The sequence below is a fragment of the Pneumocystis jirovecii genome, assembly GCF_001477535.1.
Source record: "Pneumocystis jirovecii RU7 chromosome Unknown supercont1.11, whole genome shotgun sequence".
Taxonomy (NCBI): domain Eukaryota; kingdom Fungi; phylum Ascomycota; class Pneumocystomycetes; order Pneumocystales; family Pneumocystaceae; genus Pneumocystis; species Pneumocystis jirovecii.
In genome coordinates, this window is record NW_017264785.1 from 62,767 (window position 1) to 81,238 (window position 18,472).

The 18,472-nt window shown below is 36.6% G+C and overlaps 10 protein-coding genes across 10 annotated transcripts; 3 read left to right on the forward strand and 7 right to left on the reverse strand.

The window, feature by feature from the left end:
* Window positions 1-780: 780 nt before the first annotated feature.
* T551_02465 (ADP-ribosylation factor-like protein 1) lies at window positions 781-1,712 on the forward strand (the record flags this gene model as incomplete). The annotated part of the gene is made up of 6 exons (XM_018374728.1): window positions 781-786; window positions 833-864; window positions 907-934; window positions 974-1,029; window positions 1,274-1,607; window positions 1,650-1,712. The coding sequence occupies 6 exons, from the start codon at window positions 781-783 to the stop codon at window positions 1,710-1,712; spliced, it is 519 nt and encodes a 172-aa protein (XP_018228950.1).
* A 7-nt stretch (window positions 1,713-1,719) lies between these two features.
* T551_02466 (uncharacterized protein) lies at window positions 1,720-2,031 on the reverse strand (the record flags this gene model as incomplete). Its single annotated transcript, XM_018374729.1, has 3 exons — window positions 1,720-1,919; window positions 1,953-1,974; window positions 2,002-2,031. The coding sequence occupies 3 exons, from the start codon at window positions 2,029-2,031 to the stop codon at window positions 1,720-1,722; spliced, it is 252 nt and encodes an 83-aa protein (XP_018228951.1).
* Window positions 2,032-2,093: 62 nt separating this feature from the next.
* On the reverse strand, window positions 2,094-2,947 carry T551_02467 (uncharacterized protein; the record flags this gene model as incomplete). Its single annotated transcript, XM_018374730.1, has 3 exons — window positions 2,094-2,325; window positions 2,373-2,524; window positions 2,567-2,947. 3 exons carry the CDS (start codon window positions 2,945-2,947, stop codon window positions 2,094-2,096), a joined length of 765 nt encoding a protein of 254 aa, XP_018228952.1.
* Window positions 2,948-3,876: 929 nt separating this feature from the next.
* On the forward strand, window positions 3,877-8,197 carry T551_02468 (uncharacterized protein; the record flags this gene model as incomplete). The annotated part of the gene is made up of 6 exons (XM_018374731.1): window positions 3,877-5,099; window positions 5,145-5,619; window positions 5,664-7,108; window positions 7,155-7,193; window positions 7,239-8,019; window positions 8,063-8,197. The coding sequence occupies 6 exons, from the start codon at window positions 3,877-3,879 to the stop codon at window positions 8,195-8,197; spliced, it is 4,098 nt and encodes a 1,365-aa protein (XP_018228953.1).
* A 247-nt stretch (window positions 8,198-8,444) lies between these two features.
* T551_02469 (uncharacterized protein) lies at window positions 8,445-9,223 on the reverse strand (the record flags this gene model as incomplete). The annotated part of the gene is made up of 5 exons (XM_018374732.1): window positions 8,445-8,479; window positions 8,525-8,669; window positions 8,710-9,027; window positions 9,074-9,165; window positions 9,214-9,223. 5 exons carry the CDS (start codon window positions 9,221-9,223, stop codon window positions 8,445-8,447), a joined length of 600 nt encoding a protein of 199 aa, XP_018228954.1.
* Window positions 9,224-9,363: 140 nt separating this feature from the next.
* On the reverse strand, window positions 9,364-13,763 carry T551_02470 (uncharacterized protein). Its single transcript, XM_018374733.1, has 6 exons — window positions 13,700-13,763; window positions 13,451-13,656; window positions 10,336-13,401; window positions 10,207-10,290; window positions 9,787-10,160; window positions 9,364-9,740 (listed from the first exon to the last, which is right to left on the reverse strand). The coding sequence occupies exons 1-6, from the start codon at window positions 13,743-13,745 to the stop codon at window positions 9,413-9,415; spliced, it is 4,104 nt and encodes a 1,367-aa protein (XP_018228955.1). The 5' UTR covers window positions 13,746-13,763; the 3' UTR covers window positions 9,364-9,412.
* Window positions 13,764-13,861: 98 nt separating this feature from the next.
* T551_02471 (uncharacterized protein) lies at window positions 13,862-14,739 on the reverse strand. Its single transcript, XM_018374734.1, has 2 exons — window positions 14,130-14,739; window positions 13,862-14,087 (listed from the first exon to the last, which is right to left on the reverse strand). The coding sequence occupies exons 1-2, from the start codon at window positions 14,682-14,684 to the stop codon at window positions 13,881-13,883; spliced, it is 762 nt and encodes a 253-aa protein (XP_018228956.1). The 5' UTR covers window positions 14,685-14,739; the 3' UTR covers window positions 13,862-13,880.
* A 403-nt stretch (window positions 14,740-15,142) lies between these two features.
* Window positions 15,143-16,830, reverse strand: T551_02472 (uncharacterized protein; the record flags this gene model as incomplete). Its single annotated transcript, XM_018374735.1, has 7 exons — window positions 15,143-15,464; window positions 15,520-15,557; window positions 15,600-15,668; window positions 15,769-16,256; window positions 16,298-16,381; window positions 16,423-16,516; window positions 16,567-16,830. 7 exons carry the CDS (start codon window positions 16,828-16,830, stop codon window positions 15,143-15,145), a joined length of 1,359 nt encoding a protein of 452 aa, XP_018228957.1.
* A 326-nt stretch (window positions 16,831-17,156) lies between these two features.
* Window positions 17,157-17,542, reverse strand: T551_02473 (uncharacterized protein; the record flags this gene model as incomplete). Its single annotated transcript, XM_018374736.1, has 3 exons — window positions 17,157-17,282; window positions 17,328-17,391; window positions 17,439-17,542. 3 exons carry the CDS (start codon window positions 17,540-17,542, stop codon window positions 17,157-17,159), a joined length of 294 nt encoding a protein of 97 aa, XP_018228958.1.
* Window positions 17,543-17,598: 56 nt separating this feature from the next.
* T551_02474 (histone H3-like centromeric protein CSE4) lies at window positions 17,599-18,034 on the forward strand (the record flags this gene model as incomplete). Its single annotated transcript, XM_018374737.1, has 3 exons — window positions 17,599-17,713; window positions 17,763-17,898; window positions 17,944-18,034. The coding sequence occupies 3 exons, from the start codon at window positions 17,599-17,601 to the stop codon at window positions 18,032-18,034; spliced, it is 342 nt and encodes a 113-aa protein (XP_018228959.1).
* Between the last annotated feature and the right edge of the window lie 438 nt (window positions 18,035-18,472).

Consider the following 18,472-nt stretch of genomic DNA (forward strand, 5'->3'; position numbering starts at 1 on the left):
GTACAATGTAAATCCAGAAAAAAAGAACAAGTAAGCAAATCTAGAACAGAAATAGAGGAAATTTAGGACAAATAAGCAAATCTCAGGAAACCCAAAACAATCAAGTAAATCCAAATGAGTAAATAAATCCAAGAAAAACAAGCAAATGAAAGAAATGCGGTGCAATTTCTGTCAAAATGCAAGAAAAACAACCGATTCAGAGAAAATATTGAACAAATAAGCAAGCACCCACAGAATCCAAACTAAAAACTAAGTAACAAAGTAAATCCAAGAAAATTTAGAAAAATTTAGAGCAACTAATTAAATACAATGCTGTTCCAAATACTCTTTAAATCCAGATCTAAAAAAGCCCATAAAAAGCCCAAAAAATGCCCAAAAACATCCAAAAAAAGCCCTAACTACCTTATTTTGCACTCTCTATTCAAAAATATCCTATATGTTTCTATCTGCTCGCTTATATACTCTCTTTACCACTAAATATATTAATCTTTTTATTTCTCCGGTTTCGTTACGGTTCATCGAATATACTACCTATCGAGCCCGCTGCTATTCTGTATACTGCGTATACACTGTATATAGAAAAATATATTAAAAATATTGATCCAGATCACTCAGAGAGCATATTTGAGCGCCAACTTGACCATCAACAGTGGCTGTACAGATGGGTTTGAAAGAAATAACTATATTAACTGTACTGATAAGACTTAGGCGGTGTTTTTGGCAAGCTTTTGTCGCATTTATGGGGGCAAAAAGAGATCCGAGTATTGATTCTAGGATTAGATGGAGGTGTGTGGTATTTAAAGGAAAAATAGAAGAATAACAGCATATATAGCAGGAAAAACAACGATTCTGTACAAAATGCAGGTAATAAGTTGATATATACATAATATATGCGCTGAAAAATAGGTGGGAGAAGTTATTACAACGGTGCCGAGTAAGCCGCAAGCAGAGTGAAATGGTACTAACAAAACAGCAATCGGGTTTAATATGGAGACAGTTCAGTACAAAAATATTAAATTTAATGTGTGGGTATGAAAAAACAATACAGATGCACGGTATACACAGTGTATGCATTATATATACGTTATGTATGCATTATATATACAATATATATACGTTATATATGTGTTGTATATGTGTTATATACTTTGTATATACAGTATACATATGCCGTATATACGTTATATATGCATTGTATATACATTATATATGCATTATATATGCGTAGTATATGCGTGCTATATGCATGCTATATGCAGACTAACAAAGATAGGATCTCGGAGGACAAACATCAATTCGGCCGTAAGCATCTTTATACATATACAGTAGCTTATACGTGCAGTTATTGGCGCTGTTATTATACAGGGACACAAGCAATTATCTATGTGATTGATTCGACAGATATACATCGCCTTTCAGCGACGGCAAAAGAGCTTCAAGCAATTATGCAGGAAAAGGAGCTTATGGATACAGATTTACTAGTTTTTGCAAACAAACAGGACGCACCAAATGCATTGAATGCATCAGAAATATCGGAAAAACTTGGGCTTACGGAGATGCGTAATAAAAACTGGACAGTTATATCGACAAGTGCGATTACGGGAGAAGTGGGTATAAGGGAAAATGAAAAATAAAACTAAACATATCAGGGGCTTGCAGAAGGACTAGATTGGCTTGTTAATTCAATCAAAAGTCAAACCAATACAATGTAGTATATTATTAGTTTGAGACAGCATGATTATTACAGATATATTTGGTTTTTCCGACATCGATATTAACGAGTCCAGAAATATAGTTGAACAGTTTTATAAGCCCATAAATAGTCGATTCAAGTATTAGAGCGTCTTTATATGGTTTTATATGGTTTTCAGGGGCGTATCCATCACCGATGGATATTGAATTCAAAGTAAAATAATGGACTATTTTTATTTATTAATATATCTATTAATAACCTGATCGACGATATGAAAAAAGCTAGATTTAAATTTTATATTAAATAACCGGTTTATATATATAATATCCAAATATCATAAAATGGTAATATCGACGCTAAAAACAATGTATGCACAATATATGGGTCTGTATTTCTGTATTCAAGAATAAAATTCCTTTAATTTTTTGGACAACTGTGTCCATTTTTTGACCATCCATACACTGATTCTGTCGTACGCTGCAGTCGGCGTATCAATTGCCGGCCGTATATCTAAATAAAATACAGGTTCGCCTGATGGCTCGGGAGGAGCATCATAATAATCAATAACGTATCGAACAATCTTCCCGTCCCGAGAAATGTACCAATCGTGTGTATCAAAAGGTAAATCACATCTATTTTGGTTAAATATAACTTTGCGTTTTTTTCAATATAAAACTACCCAAATTTTGAAGGATAAATTTTCCCAATGTAATATAGCATACGTGATTTAAGTGTAGGATTCGATGCTCTTCCTTTAAAGTGAGAGAGCTTGGGATTAGAACATCCACGCCGTTCTTCCCATTTTTTTATCTCATTCCAAGCACTTTCATTCTATCTACTATAAAAACACTTGTAATACTGAGATAAAGTTACCAAAAAGTTGTGTATTTCTACCATTGACTCAACTGCATCCTCTGGTACATCTTGATGACCTTTTTGAACCATTGCATGATACATTTGTTGTGGAGAAGGATATTCCCAGTTTTCATTGGTATTGTGTCTAGGAATCGAAGAAATTGTACGTTTTGTAGGAAGAGCTATTTTCTGACCATGTGCAATTGTTTGAGGCAAATTTTTCGGCATTCTGTTCAACATATTGATCTTATCTTTTTCTGGTTCATAGGGACATGTACTTCTATTTTCAGAGCTAATAACAGGACATTTTTCATCATATTCTTTACTAGGAAACGAATTATTGATTAAATCATTCGAATTCTGTGTATTTTGTTGATTTTCTGCCCAGAAAAACCCCATCCTTTATCAATTGGTGTGTATCTATTTTCCTTTAGATCAGCGTCGTTGACGATCTTATTCGATCACATAGATATTCAAATTATTTAATTACTTAAGGAAAAATAGTACAAAAAACACATATATAGAAGATTTTAATGTGTTTGGCTTTTATATAGTTTAATATTTTTATAATTATACAATTTCTGTTTTTTTAGATAATGAATATAAAAAACGTAAAATATTATACTTCCAAAACATTTAAGTCATCTTTTCTATACAAAATAAGACAAAAATAAACAATATTTTTGTTCATATACATTTGGTTCAAACAATTAAAAATACATTTTTTTAAAATAAAAATAAAATTAACAAAAAAGCAATCAATTTTTTAAAAATCAATATTTGTAGGTAATATATAGACTGAAAAATATACATTTTATTGCATGAAAACCAAACATACAAAATTTGTTTTAAATAGTTTGTTTTAACAGAGTTGCAAATCAATTTAAACTACTTAACAAATTAAAACAATAATTCATCTATAAAAATCGTATTTTAAATATTTATAAGAAATTAAATCATGGAAACTATAAACAATCTATTTCATGTACAAAATTAATAATACTTTTATAGTATTTTCATCTAAGATCTTTTAAAAACAAGATACGGACCGTAATACAGTTAACTCGGGACACTCTAAGAATGAAATCTACATTTAAACAAAAATAACAAAGAATAACATAAATCAGATTATTTTATATCAAAAACCTATTATTTTTGATATGGATTATAATTTATAACTAAATAGCAAAAAAGAATTATCTAATTTTTATAAATCAGTGATCAATAGTACTATTATTTTATATGTTTAGTGCAAGTAAATTTTTGGTATATCAAATGATATAAAGGAAAGAGAAGGAAAATTGAAAGTATATATTTTGTCTTTTCATATGCAAGAGAGTATAAAAACTGAAAAAGAACCAAAAGACTATCAAGAAAAAACAAATAAACGAAGTGCAGAAGAAGAATTAAAAAAAAATTTAAAAAAACGAAGAACTAGTCGTGCAACTAAAAGAAGAAGATCTAGAAGGAAAAAACCATTAGTTGAAGAAGAAGACAAAGAAGGTTCAATGAGCCGTATCTTTGTAGCAGCAAAAAATGGTCTTAATTGTTTGAATCATTCTACAAAATGGGCACATATTAGAAATACTTCTCAAACAGCTGTTGGAAGGAAAGTAATAAAGTCATATAGTAGTCCTAAAGATATTAATGTATCGTTAAAAAAAGAAAAAAGATCAGCTAAAGAACATGATTTTGATCATAAATTATTAAAAAAAACAGATTATCGAAAAAAAAACCACCTAGAGTCAAATTTTGTACTTTATAATAATGAATATATTCGGAAGAGTATGTCTTTCCCATCTAAAGAAGAATTAAATAAATTTGGAATATCTTGTGACATTTTTAGTGATCCAGAAATGTTTTTGAATAAAGTTATGAATGTTAAAGCAAAGTTAGTGATTACACCAAGTAATTTACAAGCAAATTCTAATTATTTTTACTTCGCACTTTGTAAAGCAAGAATAGGTGAAAAAATTTATGTAGGTAAAGGGCATGGTGAGACTAATACAGAAGCATGTCAAAATGCGTATCTTTATCTTATTTCAGAAATTTATAAGAAGGATTTATTATTTGATATAATTGAAGAATATCAAATTGGAAATTATGACAGTCATCTAATTAGTCAAGAATCTAGCTCTAAGTTGGATGTTTTAAATTATGCATGTCGTTGGTTAGCTTTGCCAAAGTTTGATACATCTACTTCATACACAAAAATTAAAAAAAAAAAACTTTATACAGTGAAAATATATACAGATGAACCTAACTTAATTGGTATAGGAAAGTCATATGAATATAAAGTTGCAGAAATTCTTGCATGTATTAACTTCAAAAAAATGGCAGAAGAACATCATTCAAAAAATAGCAAAGGCCTTCTTTTAGTTAAAGACTGGAGAAATTTAAATACATCTAATGCTAAACAATTTATCGATTTTTTTGGATTTAAGAAAAAAACAGGAAAAATTGAATGTGTTTTCAAAATAAAAAATTCATTTTGGATTGCTTCAATGAAATCAGGTGAAAAAATTATAGCGATATCTCCACAAATGTATAAGTAAGTTTTTTTTTTTTATATAAAGCATTTTATAAAAAAATGTAGTAAAAAAGATGCAGAAAACGCATGCTTTCTTGTTTACGCACTTGATATTTGTAAAAAAATGCCTTATTTGTTTACAGAATTTATTGAAGAACTTAAAAAGGGAAATGGAGAATTTTTACGACCATTAGCGCCTATTTCTGCTAATATATCTGAAAAATCCTTAAGAATTATGGATGAAACTATTAGCCAGATAAAAAAAATTCAAAAATCCGAAGTCTCGAAAGACATATATTTTCAAAAAAAAGATAACTTTAATTATTTACCTTTCAAACCATCTCCAGAATTTCTAAGTCAACGTTCTGAAATTTTATTGAAAAATTTAGAAAATTTTAAAAAAAATGAATCATTAAAAGATTTATTTAAAAAAAGACAAGAACTTCCTATCTATCAGTATAAAGATGAGTTGTTAACACTTATAAAAGAAAATCCTGTTTGTATAGTAATAGGTGCTACAGGAAGTGGCAAAACTACTCAAGTATTAAATAATTATTCATACTATACCTTTTAACATAAAAATAGCTTCCTCAATTTATTTTCGAAGACGCAATTCTCAATAATAGTGGCGCCAGATGCAATATATTATGTACTCAGCCCCGCAGAATAGCTGCAATTTCTGTTGCCCAACGTGTATGTTTTGAAAGAAATGAAAAATTACGAGAATCTGTTGGATACCAAGTAAGATTTGACAGCAAACCTGCAAAACCTATTGGTAGTATAAATTATTGTACCACAGGTATCCTTTTAAAACAACTTCAGGATTCATCATCTTCAATACTTGAAGGAATAAGTCATATTATTGTAGATGAAGTCCATGAAAGAAATATTCAAATAGATTTTTTACTTGTTATTTTAAAACGAATTATCAAAGAAAGAAAATCTCTTGGACTTCCACCAATCAAAATTGTTTTAATGAGCGCAACAATAAATCCAACACTATTTTGTAAATATTTTGGAGACGAATTCCCAAATGGTCAAGCACCTTCGATAACTATACCTGGTCGCAGCTTTCCAGTATCTTCATATTTTTTAGAAGAAATATATGAGAATTTAAAAAATACATTTTCAAGAAAAGAGGCACCAATACTTTTTGATAAAGACACGAATTTATATATTGAAAATGAAAAAGCATTTTCTTCTGATTCTTATAAAGAAAAAGAGAAGACTATAAAAGATGAACATAATAGTGATTATAATTCTTCTATAGATTGGTCTTCAAAGAATTATTCAAGTCAGAATCATGGATTATTATCTATAAACGAAAAAGAAATTAATATTTCAGATGGTCTTATTGCTACTACAATTTCTTATATTATAAAAACATCTAATGATGGATCTATTCTAGTATTTCTTCCAGGATATTCTGAAATAAGCTCTCTAAACAAAGTTTTAATATCAGGAAAAGCAGGTGTTGATTTTACAGATAAATCTAAATATCGTATTTACATGCTTCATTCAGCAATTCCATATATGCAAAATGATGTTTTTGAAAAATTAGAACCTGGAATAAGAAAAATAATTCTTGCCACTAATATTGCAGAAACATCTATTACTATTCCCGACGTTGTATACGTAGTTGATACATGCAAGCATCGAGAAAAAATATATGACCAAACTAAACGTATTACTAGTCTTCTTTCTACATGGATTAGTCAATCCAATTCAAAACAAAGAGCAGGAAGAGCAGGAAGAGTAAGAAATGGGTACTATTATGCTTTAATATCTAAAAATCGGCACTCTGCTTTAGCAGCCGCATCATTACCTGAGATTCTTAGATCAGACTTGCAAGAAATCTGTTTGCAAATAAAAGCAATAGGAGTGAAAGATTCAATATCGAAAATTTTATCTGAAACAATTGAAGTTCCTTCAAAAGAAGCTGTAGAATATGGCCTTAAAAGACTTCATTCTTTAAATGCTTTGGATGAGAATGAAAATTTAACACCCTTAGGTAATGTTTTGGCTACTTTGTAAGTCATCCTTAAAAATAAAAAAATATTAATTAATTACATTAAGACCTGTCGAGCCATCTCTCGGAAAAATGTGCTTAATGGGGTTTGTTTAAATCTTTGAATATTATCTAAAAATAACAAATTATAGTGCAATTTTTAAATGTTTAGATCCTATTCTTATTCTTGCTGCTAGTACAACTGTAAGAAATGTTTTCTTGCAACCTATTGAACTTCAAAAAGAATCTCGTGAGGCTCGTATTAGGTTAAGTATGGATTATAAAAGTGACCATATAACTATTATTAATTGTTTTCGAAAATGGCGTTTAATCCGTAATACAGAAGGTAACGCATCAGCATCAATTTTTATTGAAAGGAATTTTTTACATAGAAATACTCTTCAAACTATTGAAAATATAGCTGAACAAATCTTACAAATTTTAATTGATTATAAAATTGTTCCTAATATCAAAAATGAAAAATTATCTCATGAACTGGGCGATGAAGAATCAAATAAATATTCAGATTGTATTCCTCTTATAAAATCATTAATATGTGCAGGGTTTTATCCAAATATAGCTGCTATAACAAATAAGCGATTACTTAGAACTTCTAACGATAGTTTAGTTATGTTGCATCCAACAACTATTAACTTTCCAAGAAGTAGCAATAGAAATCTTTATGGGCCTCCTATATCAGAAGATATCTTTCCTCCAGGTACCCTTTATGTCTTTAGCTCCAAATCAAAAACAGATTTTTCGAATACTTTAACATTGAAGGATACTACTCTTTTAAATCCTTTGTCAGCATTGTTGTTTGGAGGAAAACTGTCATGTAATCACAATATAATTAAAGTAGATGATTGGCTACCATTTTATATTGGAAGTACTCAAAGCTCTATTATTCAGGAATTTAATGAATGCATTAACAAAGTATTTTGAAATTTTTCAATAATTAGACGAATAATTTTGCTAGGTTTTAGTACAAATTTTTAACAAACTTTGCACACAATCTTATCACAACCAAACTGCATATAGTATTTTGAACGAAAATCCAATTCGTGATATCTTAGTCAAAGGTTTAGCAGATGCATTGTACTATGATGTATGACTTTATCATCTGTCACTCATCATAACTTTAGAGAATTATGTATATTAAAAAAAGACACTATTCAGTGCAGAAATACAACAAACATACTAATCTTCAAAAGTAGTTAATCATTCATTATAAAATAGCCAGCAAAATAAATATACATCAAATAAAAACACATTATCGGAGACAAAAAGGATATTTAACATGTCATTTATTTTTTTTAACAATTTACTACAGACTACAGTAGCACAATATTATTACTACCTTAATTCTCCTTAATATAAACCGTAAGAACATGGCCTTTGCAAAATTAACTTAAAAAAAAAAACAAAAATATAACAAAACCATCTGCAATTGCATGATTTAGCTTTTCAACTGCTGTATTTGCCTCTGACCGAAGAGAAAACGTCACTTCTGCTTGAAGTGGCTTTCCATGATTCATTTTGTAAATAAAACACTTTTGTATATGGCCTAATGACGCAAGAGAAGTCTATTGTATCAAAAAATGTATAAACACAGATCAAAAATACTTTAACATCTTCAGCAGTAGTTCCCTCTGCTAGATTGCTTACAATCACCGTTGTTGCACCTGATGCACCTTTAATTGTCCATGAAGATTTCCCTTGTGCAGTGCCTTTTATCGTTGTCTGTGGTTGTACGCCCTGCATACGCATGTATAATGGATTGTTTAAAAGCTCTTTCTCTGGCTGTGTATTCTTTATACCCATTAGCCTACAAAATAAAGGATTTGAAGCCAATTTTTTCTGTTTTTCTTCACTTAATGTTGTAAACTCATTTTTTTGATTAAAAAGATCATGAGACCATTGTTTATGAATATCTAAAGAACGCTGAAGAGGATAAATACGTAATAAATACATAAAATGTATTTTATACTTTTCTTTTGTGTGAAAAACCCGATTTTTTTGTGTAATGAAGGTTTGATTTTTCAGAATCAGCATATCTTAAAGATCCACCACGTACACGATCTAAAACCAAATTTAATAAGATATTTAAAAGAACTTTTTAAGTTGCACGACCTTTCATCAACAAACAAAACTTAATATTAAGCTATTTGACAAGATACAAGGTTTTTTTAAGAAAGCGATTTATGAAAAATCTTAATTTAAAATATAAGACAATATTTTTCTTTAATATCAATTCTTAAGTACTGATGTATTGATTTTAACAATGTACAATGACGTCAATGATTACATATAAATACTATTTTGAATATCATGCAACGGGTGATTCTTCAGAATCAGCAAATTTCTCTAGTGCAGTTTCATATTTTTCGGAGTCAACAAAATGCTCTTTAGAGGCAGTTTCTTCATCCGAATCAATGTTTTGAATCACTTCTTTTGAATCTGTAATAAACGTGGTCTGCATTGTTACGTTTTCTTTTGAATCAACTAAAATATCTTCTTTAGAATCGACAAAGTTATGCTTTGATAAATCTGACAATGACGTGTTATGTGTAGAATTTTTTACATTAAAACCAGCTTCTTGGGAACCGGTATACTGACTGTTTTGCAGAACATATTCGGTTTTCGGTAAAAGTACACTAAAATCAAGCAATTAGATTATGAAATTTCGAAATAGATTCATACATATTTTGAGGAGATTTTTGTTCTGATGTTGTAGCATTAGAAGTTGCAGATGCTTGCGATGAATAACTTAATTCTTTCTGAAGTTCGTGTGGTTCAAATGCAAATTTTTTACTCTCACTTAAACTTCTTAAAGATGAAAGCTGACCACCTGGTCCATATTGTTTTTGACTGGATGTTCTAATCTGTCCTAATCGCGATAAATCACCCGCTTTACTGTCTGTAGAACCAAAATTCTTCGAATTTTGCCAATCAGGGATCCCGAATAACGATATATTAGAACGCCCAGTTTTATCTGCTCGTCCAAAATCTAACCTTGACCCACGATTTTGATTTACAAGTCGTGTAGCTTCTGCTTCCGCTTTCTCTTTAGCTATCTAATTTTAATTAATAATGCTACAGATACGAAAAAACCACGTTTACATCTTCATGAATTTCTGCAATCGTTTTTGGGCCTTTATCAGCATTTTTAGATTTCCATCCTGTTTTTCTTAAGTCCAAAATATCCTATAATTATATTAAAAAAATAACCCAAAAATCCATAAAACCTACCATAACCATAAATTTAATTCGATTAGAAAGATTCGACGTTTTAACAATCTTATCCATACGTTCAATATATACATTCATATGCAAATGACCTTTTTCAGTACTTTCCAAATCTTTACCAATAGTAGCCAAAAGTTTACATAAACTCTCGATTTCCTCTTCATCAGGATCGACAACATTAGCAAGAAGTTTTTTTATACATTCATGCATAATTCTTTCAGTTAACATATTCAATTTAAAAAGTTCACCAATGAATTTAATAAGACCTAATCCTCTACGCTTTGCTGCAACAAGAACATAATACTCATCAGAAAGCATTTCAGCTTCCTGGGAATTACTGGGGTCACCATTTGGCTTAGAAGGAAGATTAGCCTTCCATCCACGTTCAAAATTTTCTTGACATCTGTTGAGAAGATATTTTCTAAAAAGAATACCTCCGGTAATTGGTCTACCATTCTTATCTAATTGCAGTTTCTCATCCCGAATCTCCGGACTCGTTGTTTCCATCATCTTCCTACAAAATCTAGCGTACATACTTGAAAAATTTGCTTCATCAGTAGCCTTTTCAAAAGTAAGTTGAATAATTTGTCGTAACGTTCGTCCGTCTGTTTCATTTTTTGATTGAGAAGCAATCTCCAAAATCTGATCCGTGATTCGATCAAAATTATCAAGAGTAAGCTTATTAAGAGCCGCTTTAACTTTCCGTTGAACCATTTCGGGATCCATATGCTCTCCTGGCTGAACCGTTTGAGATTTCAATTTCGGCTGCCATCGATTCGCAGACATTGTTAAAGGAACCACATGATCGGTAAATGTATTTGCTCCAGTCTTTTGATCATATTTATCACCTTTAGATTCTGATTGTGAAAGCCCAGTTCCACGACGACTTCCTCCTTTTCTAGATGACGCCTTGGGCGTGACAGGGCTTCCTGACCCACTCATAGGGAATGAAGACGAAACCGAATTATTAGACCCAGTAAAAGAAAACCTAGAAACAACAGGACTCCCGGAATCACTCAAAGCAACTCCAGATGATGATATGGACTTGTTAGACATGGATTTCATATTAGGCCCCGTTAAATCATCCATATTCGATAACAAAGCATCAGGATTCTGTTGCATCTGAGAACTAACATACTGACAATGCTGATTCGATGATGATTTGCTTAAAGACGCTTTACTTAACCCAAAAGTACCTATAGGAATAGATGTCATCGAAACACCAATGCTTCGAGATATTGATCTTGAACTTAATCCACCAAGGCTATTCTTAGAAGCCTTTTTATCATCCGTCCCATCACCAATCGCATCTCTTATACGCTCGTCCCAATTATGATCAGGTTTATCTTTAAAAACTTTTTGAAACTGTAATAAAAAATCCTCATTATATCTAAATTTCCCAGGTAATGAATTTACATTCAAAGATTTATCCGGAGGTTTAAATTTTTCAGGATATACAATAGTCGTAAGATCTGTAATAAACTCGGCATTCTTAAGAGAATTAGTAGAAACGGAAATCGCACGTGCATCATTTCTAGATGTCTTGGAAAGATCAAGAGGCGCGGGTAACGTTTTTTGTTTTGTTTTTTCTGTAGGTAATAGCGGTGATTTCTTCATTATAGAATTTTGATCCTGAGACGACTTATTTTGAGATTTAATAGCATTATCGCCATGAGATTGATCGAAATCTTGACTGTTTAAAGTATTATCTACTTTATCATGTGTAGATTTTAACTCTTTATCTTTTGCAAAATTTAATTTGAGATCATAAAAAGCAGGTTTTTCAGTAATATTTTCAGTAGTATTTTTTTCCAAATCATCCGTAATATTTTCTACAATATTTTGTGTCACATTTTCTTCTAAAATATCATTCGTAATACTTTTTTCCGTAATATCTTCTATATCATTATTTTCTACAATACCTTTTGTGGTATCATTTTTTCCAATATTTTCCGAAATATTTTCTAAAATATCTTCTTGAGACATATCTTTTTCCATAACGTCTTTCCCCAAGATATCATTTTCCTCGGGTAATTGTGTTTCTTCATACACAGAACAGTATTCAGATACGCTCTCTTCTTTCCCCTCGGTCGTTATAATACTATCACTATTTTTATCAAGCATTTCAACAAATTCATCTTTCTTTTCAATTATTTCAATCGTATCACTTTTCTCCTGGTCAGTATTCACAGCACCATCTTCTTTCTCAATTTTTTCAAGTATATCATCGTTTTCTCTGCTCCCTAGTTCAACCGTTTTTTCTTCAAAAACATTTTTATCTTTTTCCTTAGCTACTGCGTTCGATTCGCAATTAAAATCAGGCTGTACCACTTGTAATGTTTCTTCTACTCCCGAAACAAAAAGATTCTCTTCTTGAATATTATTAGAATCCTCCATACTCTCAGAACTCTTAGTATTCTCAGTACTCTTAGCACTTTCAGTACCCTCAGTACCCTCAGTACCCTTAACATCCTTAGCAGTCTCAGCACCTTCAGCATTCTCAGTGCTATATTTTTTCTCCTTGACACATTTCTCTTCATTTTGAGACTGTTTATCATCTTCTTGAATCATTTTTTCAGATACGATCAAAGTTGCCGAATCTTGTTTTTGCTCCTGAGACGCAGATAAAACATGTGTATTTTTAGAAGGCTCATCCAATGCCAAAGATGCTACAACATCTTTCGTATCAAGTGCAGATTGTGTTGGAGAAATCGAAATCTCCATATTCGTTTTGGGATTCACTATTTTAACAGCCGCGTTAACCCGTTTCTGCGGTCGTACAACATTCGAAGCAGGCGTTTCATCTGTAGGCGCTTGAGAAGACCATGCATTCGTGTCTACAAGCGTTGACGTCCCCAACCCCGAAGCAGTTGGATAATCCGTCGCTGAAGATACACTTTTTGCCATCTGTGCTGATTGGGAAGAATAAGATGCTGTCTGTTGAAACGGCTGTCCCGGATAAGGGTACAGCATACCAGTATACGACCCCATCGGCATCATAAACGAATGAGACGAAATCCCGTACATAGGTTGATAAAAACCCCCTTGATCGTATCCACTTTGATAAAACTGAATGCTGTTAACATCTCCATTACCTTTCTATCCATTGAATACATACGTAATGCTGGTTCATCGATTGCCAAGGCTGTGATGGCACCACTGGCGGTGAAGATACCGTATTAAACGTATGCCCGCCCGTATTCGACACCCCACTAAGACTCCTTTGTGTGTATCCGGAATGTCCTGCGTGTGGAGAAGGATATGCTGCTACTCCCGTTGCTACTCCCGGTGTATTATACGCATTCCCCGAATAATTTTGCGGTACTGCAATCCATCAGCATCTGGTATACAACAAACTCGGCTGCACAGAAAATATGATGCGCAAAGACAAAAAAACACATTTCAAACACCATCCCAAGACCCGTAAAACACTAATCAAACACTATACACACCCGCCACACCGTCTAAACGCCAACTAACCCCTTGACATGTATCAAACCTCCGATCTACTGCAATTGCGCTACAACTGTGCCATAACTATGCCAGACTCAATAATTACCAAAAAAATAAGGCGATGTATGGTATGCATAGGGCGGATAAACCGTCTGATTCTGGTGACACGGAGATAATGACGAGCGACTCGAATGAATCGACGAATTACGCCGGTGATGGCTCGAAATCCCCGTCCCGCCCACCGTATACTCACTCCCCGCTGCCTGCCCCGTCTGCACACTCTGTGGCGGCGTCCCCACATGCTACACTGTTTAACCATCATTCCATCACCCACTCTGTTTAACCTCATTCGTAGCACACGCCAATGGCACTGACGCCCCTGTCTGCACCGGCTGTTGCACTGCTGGCCCTGTTGGCACTGCCGGGACCACTGGCACCGCTGATACCGCCGGCACCTCGATTCCCGGCATTCCTCCTGCTCCTCCTGCCAGTATTGCCCCCGGAGCTCCTACACGGTGCACAGAATGATGTGACCTCGTCTTGTACGCCCTGTTGGGGCTGCTTGATGACCTCTGTGCACGCCGTCCCCTCATAACCCCGAGAGATGCTCCAATAGGCGCTGCACTTGTATTGTTCCCCACTGAACCACCCGTACTGCCTGTTCCTGCTCCTGCTGCACTCATTGCTGCTCCTGCTGCTCCTGCCACTCCTATACAACCTGTTCTTGCCTCTGTTTCTGGTCCTATCTCGGCTTTTGTCTTAGCCACTGGGTCTGAAGCCCTGATCGGCTGTATCAACACTGGTGCTTGTCCTGTTTGCTGCACCGGCTGTGGCTCTGTATGAGCCACTGCTCTGGCATAGTTGAGAGGTCCTGAGTGCGCAAGCACGGCCTTTTTCATGGCCGTTAAAGCGCGTGCACTACGTGCGCCAGAGCCCACGTTAATTTCTCGACTGAAAAAATGACCGAAAAAAAAGAAACCTAACTGTGTGCCCCAAACCAAGCTACAGAACTGATACGTAGTAGATAAGCAAAAGAAAATACATATAGAAAACAGGTGTTTTGTTGCTGTTATATAGTATTGTCTATTGTCAGTCAGCGTTTTTATTAGTTTCGTAGTTGCTATCGATGGGGGTTAATGGTTTATATATTTAGTGGGTTTAGTGTAATAGTTGTAGTTTGTATGTGTAATAGTAGCAATTGTGCCCTGATGATTGTGTGTAATTATAGTTAATGAGAGTGCAATGACTGTGTGTAGTTGTATGTAATTATATGTAATTATATGTAATTATATGTAATATTGACTGAAGAAGAAAACGGTTCCTTTGATTGAAAGGAAGTGCCAGTGTTCCCTGTAGATCAGACATAACGTTTGTCTGAAAAAGAATCGTCCAGATCAAAAGAAAATAAAGAGGAAAGAATAGATGCAAGAATAGTGACCAGTGCAGCAATGGAAAAAAGAAGGGAAAACCAGTATTGAAGAAGATATGGGTCAAACGAGAGGCCGAGAGAGGCAACTAGCGCTTCTCTATAGAGATGTTGGTTTACCATGTGTTTTGATGAATTCGATACATACCCATACATGATTGGAAGCATTGGAGGAAGAAGCATTGCCGCCGACAGGCCATAGAACCCTGCAATTGACGCAAAAAATAGAATCGTTTGCTCCCCAGGGAGGATCCTTGGTGCATAGTACGACACCTTCTCGCGTTAGCTTCGTAAATACACAACTATACAGAGCCCCTCTGAGCAAATGTCTCGCTATGTTTTTTCCCTAGTCCCATGTCCTTCCCCCTCAGCCAGTCCTGCTCTATACCCATCCACCAGCATCGATACACTCCATGCCACCAATTCCCCTCAACTCTCCCCAACCCCCTTCAATACACTTCAATTCCACTCAATTCTAGTCAATTCCACCCAATTCCAGTCAATCCCACTCAATCCTGCCCAGCCATGCCCAACATTGCTCAAGGTCTCTGTCCTACCTTGTGAAAAATGTCTAAAATGCCATGTATAGATGCCAAGAGTATCCCTCCCGATCCCAAAAACGCAATTTGCTGTATCCATGCATCGCAGTTAAGATTTGGGTTCCACCGTGTCATATATCCCCCTAATCGTCCATGGATCGGGTCAAGCGACGACATCCTACACCCTCCCTCGACTCCCACAGCTCCTCTCATTTTCTCCTGACCTCCTCTTGCTCCTTCTTCGGCCCCCATGCCTGCTATTCCCGCTATTCCTTGTATTTTTCCTTTCTGTCCTCCCCATCCCACCCACAGAGCCACAAAATTCGTCACAATCCGATACCCACAATAAATCCCAAAAATATACCCTCCTGCACGTCTTGCCCATCCTATTATACCTTTATCCGCCTCTATCTCCCTCGTCTTCCGCTCCTGCGTCTCCAATTCTCCTTTCAGATACTCCTCGTGCCGCTCCAGCGCCACAAGCTCCTCCCAAAGCTGCTCCACTTCTGCTTCCCCGTCAGATCCCATTCTATCCTCCCCGTTCCACTGTATACCCACCCTTTTTCCTGTATTTTCTTCTCATCCACTCCATCCATCCCTGCATCCCTCCCCTCAGAGTCACGTGACCTCCCTACCACTGTCAGCGGGCCCCGGAAAGTATACAGTCTGTACGCCTCCAAGTCCCCGCCGCTGCGCCGCCGCGATTTCCTGCTGCTTCTGCCTGATCAACTCGCGATTCCCTGCCATATCCCGCTTTATCCGCCAGCTTTTGTGTATAATCTCCCCCATCCCTCTTCCACCCCGTCTCTGCCGTACAAACCACGTTTCGTGCACCGCTCTCCCTGCTCCAACCCCCGATAGCGTCCCCATAATCCCGACCCCAATATATCCCACATGCTTCAGCCAGCGCCCGATATATCCACTGTATCCATTGTATTCATTGTATCCGCTGTATCCGTTTCCCCTTTCTCCGCTCTTTCTACCCACACCCTCCAGCACCCTCTCAGCCCTCTCTGTTCTCTCTGCCATCCCCGCCGGCAGATACAACAGGTAGTCTTCCAGCTTCCAAAATACATACATATGTATCAAAAACACCCCCGTCGTCGCCAAAACACGCATATATCGCCCTATTTTCGTCAGCTCCCTCCATACCCCCGTGTCCACCCCCCCCCCCCCCCCCCCCCCCCCCCCCCCCCCCCCCCCCCCCCAGTCGCACTCTGCATACACTATACATGTGCACCGCATACACACCGCATACACCGCACATACACTGCTGCATATACTCGTTGGGCGCCCTTTATACAGCATATACACGCTGTATACGCTGCATACATTCTATGCAACACTGTACACGCGCTCTATGCGCATTGTATGCACTGCATACAATGCACCCAACTGCATCTCCCTTACCCTCTCTCCCTCCAAATACTCCGAAAGCCCCGTAGATCTGCATATATGGCAGCACCCCCACTATGAGCACCACCAACACCCCCACGATCACCCTCCATTCGTGTCCACGCGTCTCCCTCATTCTATGCACTCAATATCCGCTGTCTTTGCTGTATATTTCTTTCTACCTTGCTTCCCCACTCATTTCCCCCATGCACAGAGCAAACAGCGTTCCACACAGTCCCACTGTCACTGAAAATACGATACACGCTGTCCCTCCTTTTCTGCTTTGCTGCCACGTTTTCTGTCCTCCAAACACTGCTCCACATCCTCTTATATATGCTGCAACTGCTGCTGCTGCAAAGACCACAATATGCACTGCTACCACTCCCCACTGGCGCATGGCAGGCAGTTGCCATGGCAGCGCTCATACACGCGCTCCCGCCTCTCCCCGTCTGTATGGCGCGTGCAAAGAATACTGCACGTAAATCAGCCGGTCGCCCTTCCGATGCTCCACGCACAGGTCGTAAGCGTCCTGCAGGAAGCATTGAGCGTATGTATACAGCATATACATGTATACAGTGTATACATGTATATAGTGTAGAGAGTGGCTGACGGGGAAGCGGGGGACCCGGTTCCGCGGGCAAAAGGGCGGCGCTATCGGCCGGGAACAGTGGCATTGAAGGAGATCCGACGGTATCAGAAAAGCACGGATCTTCTGATCCGAAAACTGCCGTTTGCACGGGTTGTATGCGCGGTGTATGCGTGGTGTATGCGTGCTGATGGGGAAGGTCCGCGACATAGCAACCGACTATGTGGCGAGCTTCTCGACAGACTTTGGGCTGCGCTGGCAGTCGACGGCAATACTGTGCCTGCAGGAGGCGACAGAGGGTGAGTGTGGGGCGGGCAGCAAGGAAAGTAGTAATGGGCAGCGTTTCTGGTGCACCTGTTTGAGGACACGAATCTGTGTGCGATTCACGCAAAGCGTGTCACCATTATGCAGAAGGACATCCAGCTTGCGCGGCGGATCCGGGGAGGATGGGGCGGGCTGAGCTGAGTGGCAGCTGGTGGTGTTGCCGGGCAACGGTTACCCGGGTGACCAACAGGGTTTCCATGGATACTATTTCCATGGGTACCATTGCCCTGGTACCACTGCCCTGGAGAGAGTTGCCATGGTGACTGTTGCCCGGGCAGCCAACATGTGTAACCAGGGCAACGAGGGGTTGCCGAAGCAACAATGAAAGGTTGCCGTAGAGACTATTGCCATGGGAACTGTTTTCCGGGAGAGCGTTGCCCATGCGACCATTGCAGGGCAACGGTTGCCGGACGGTCA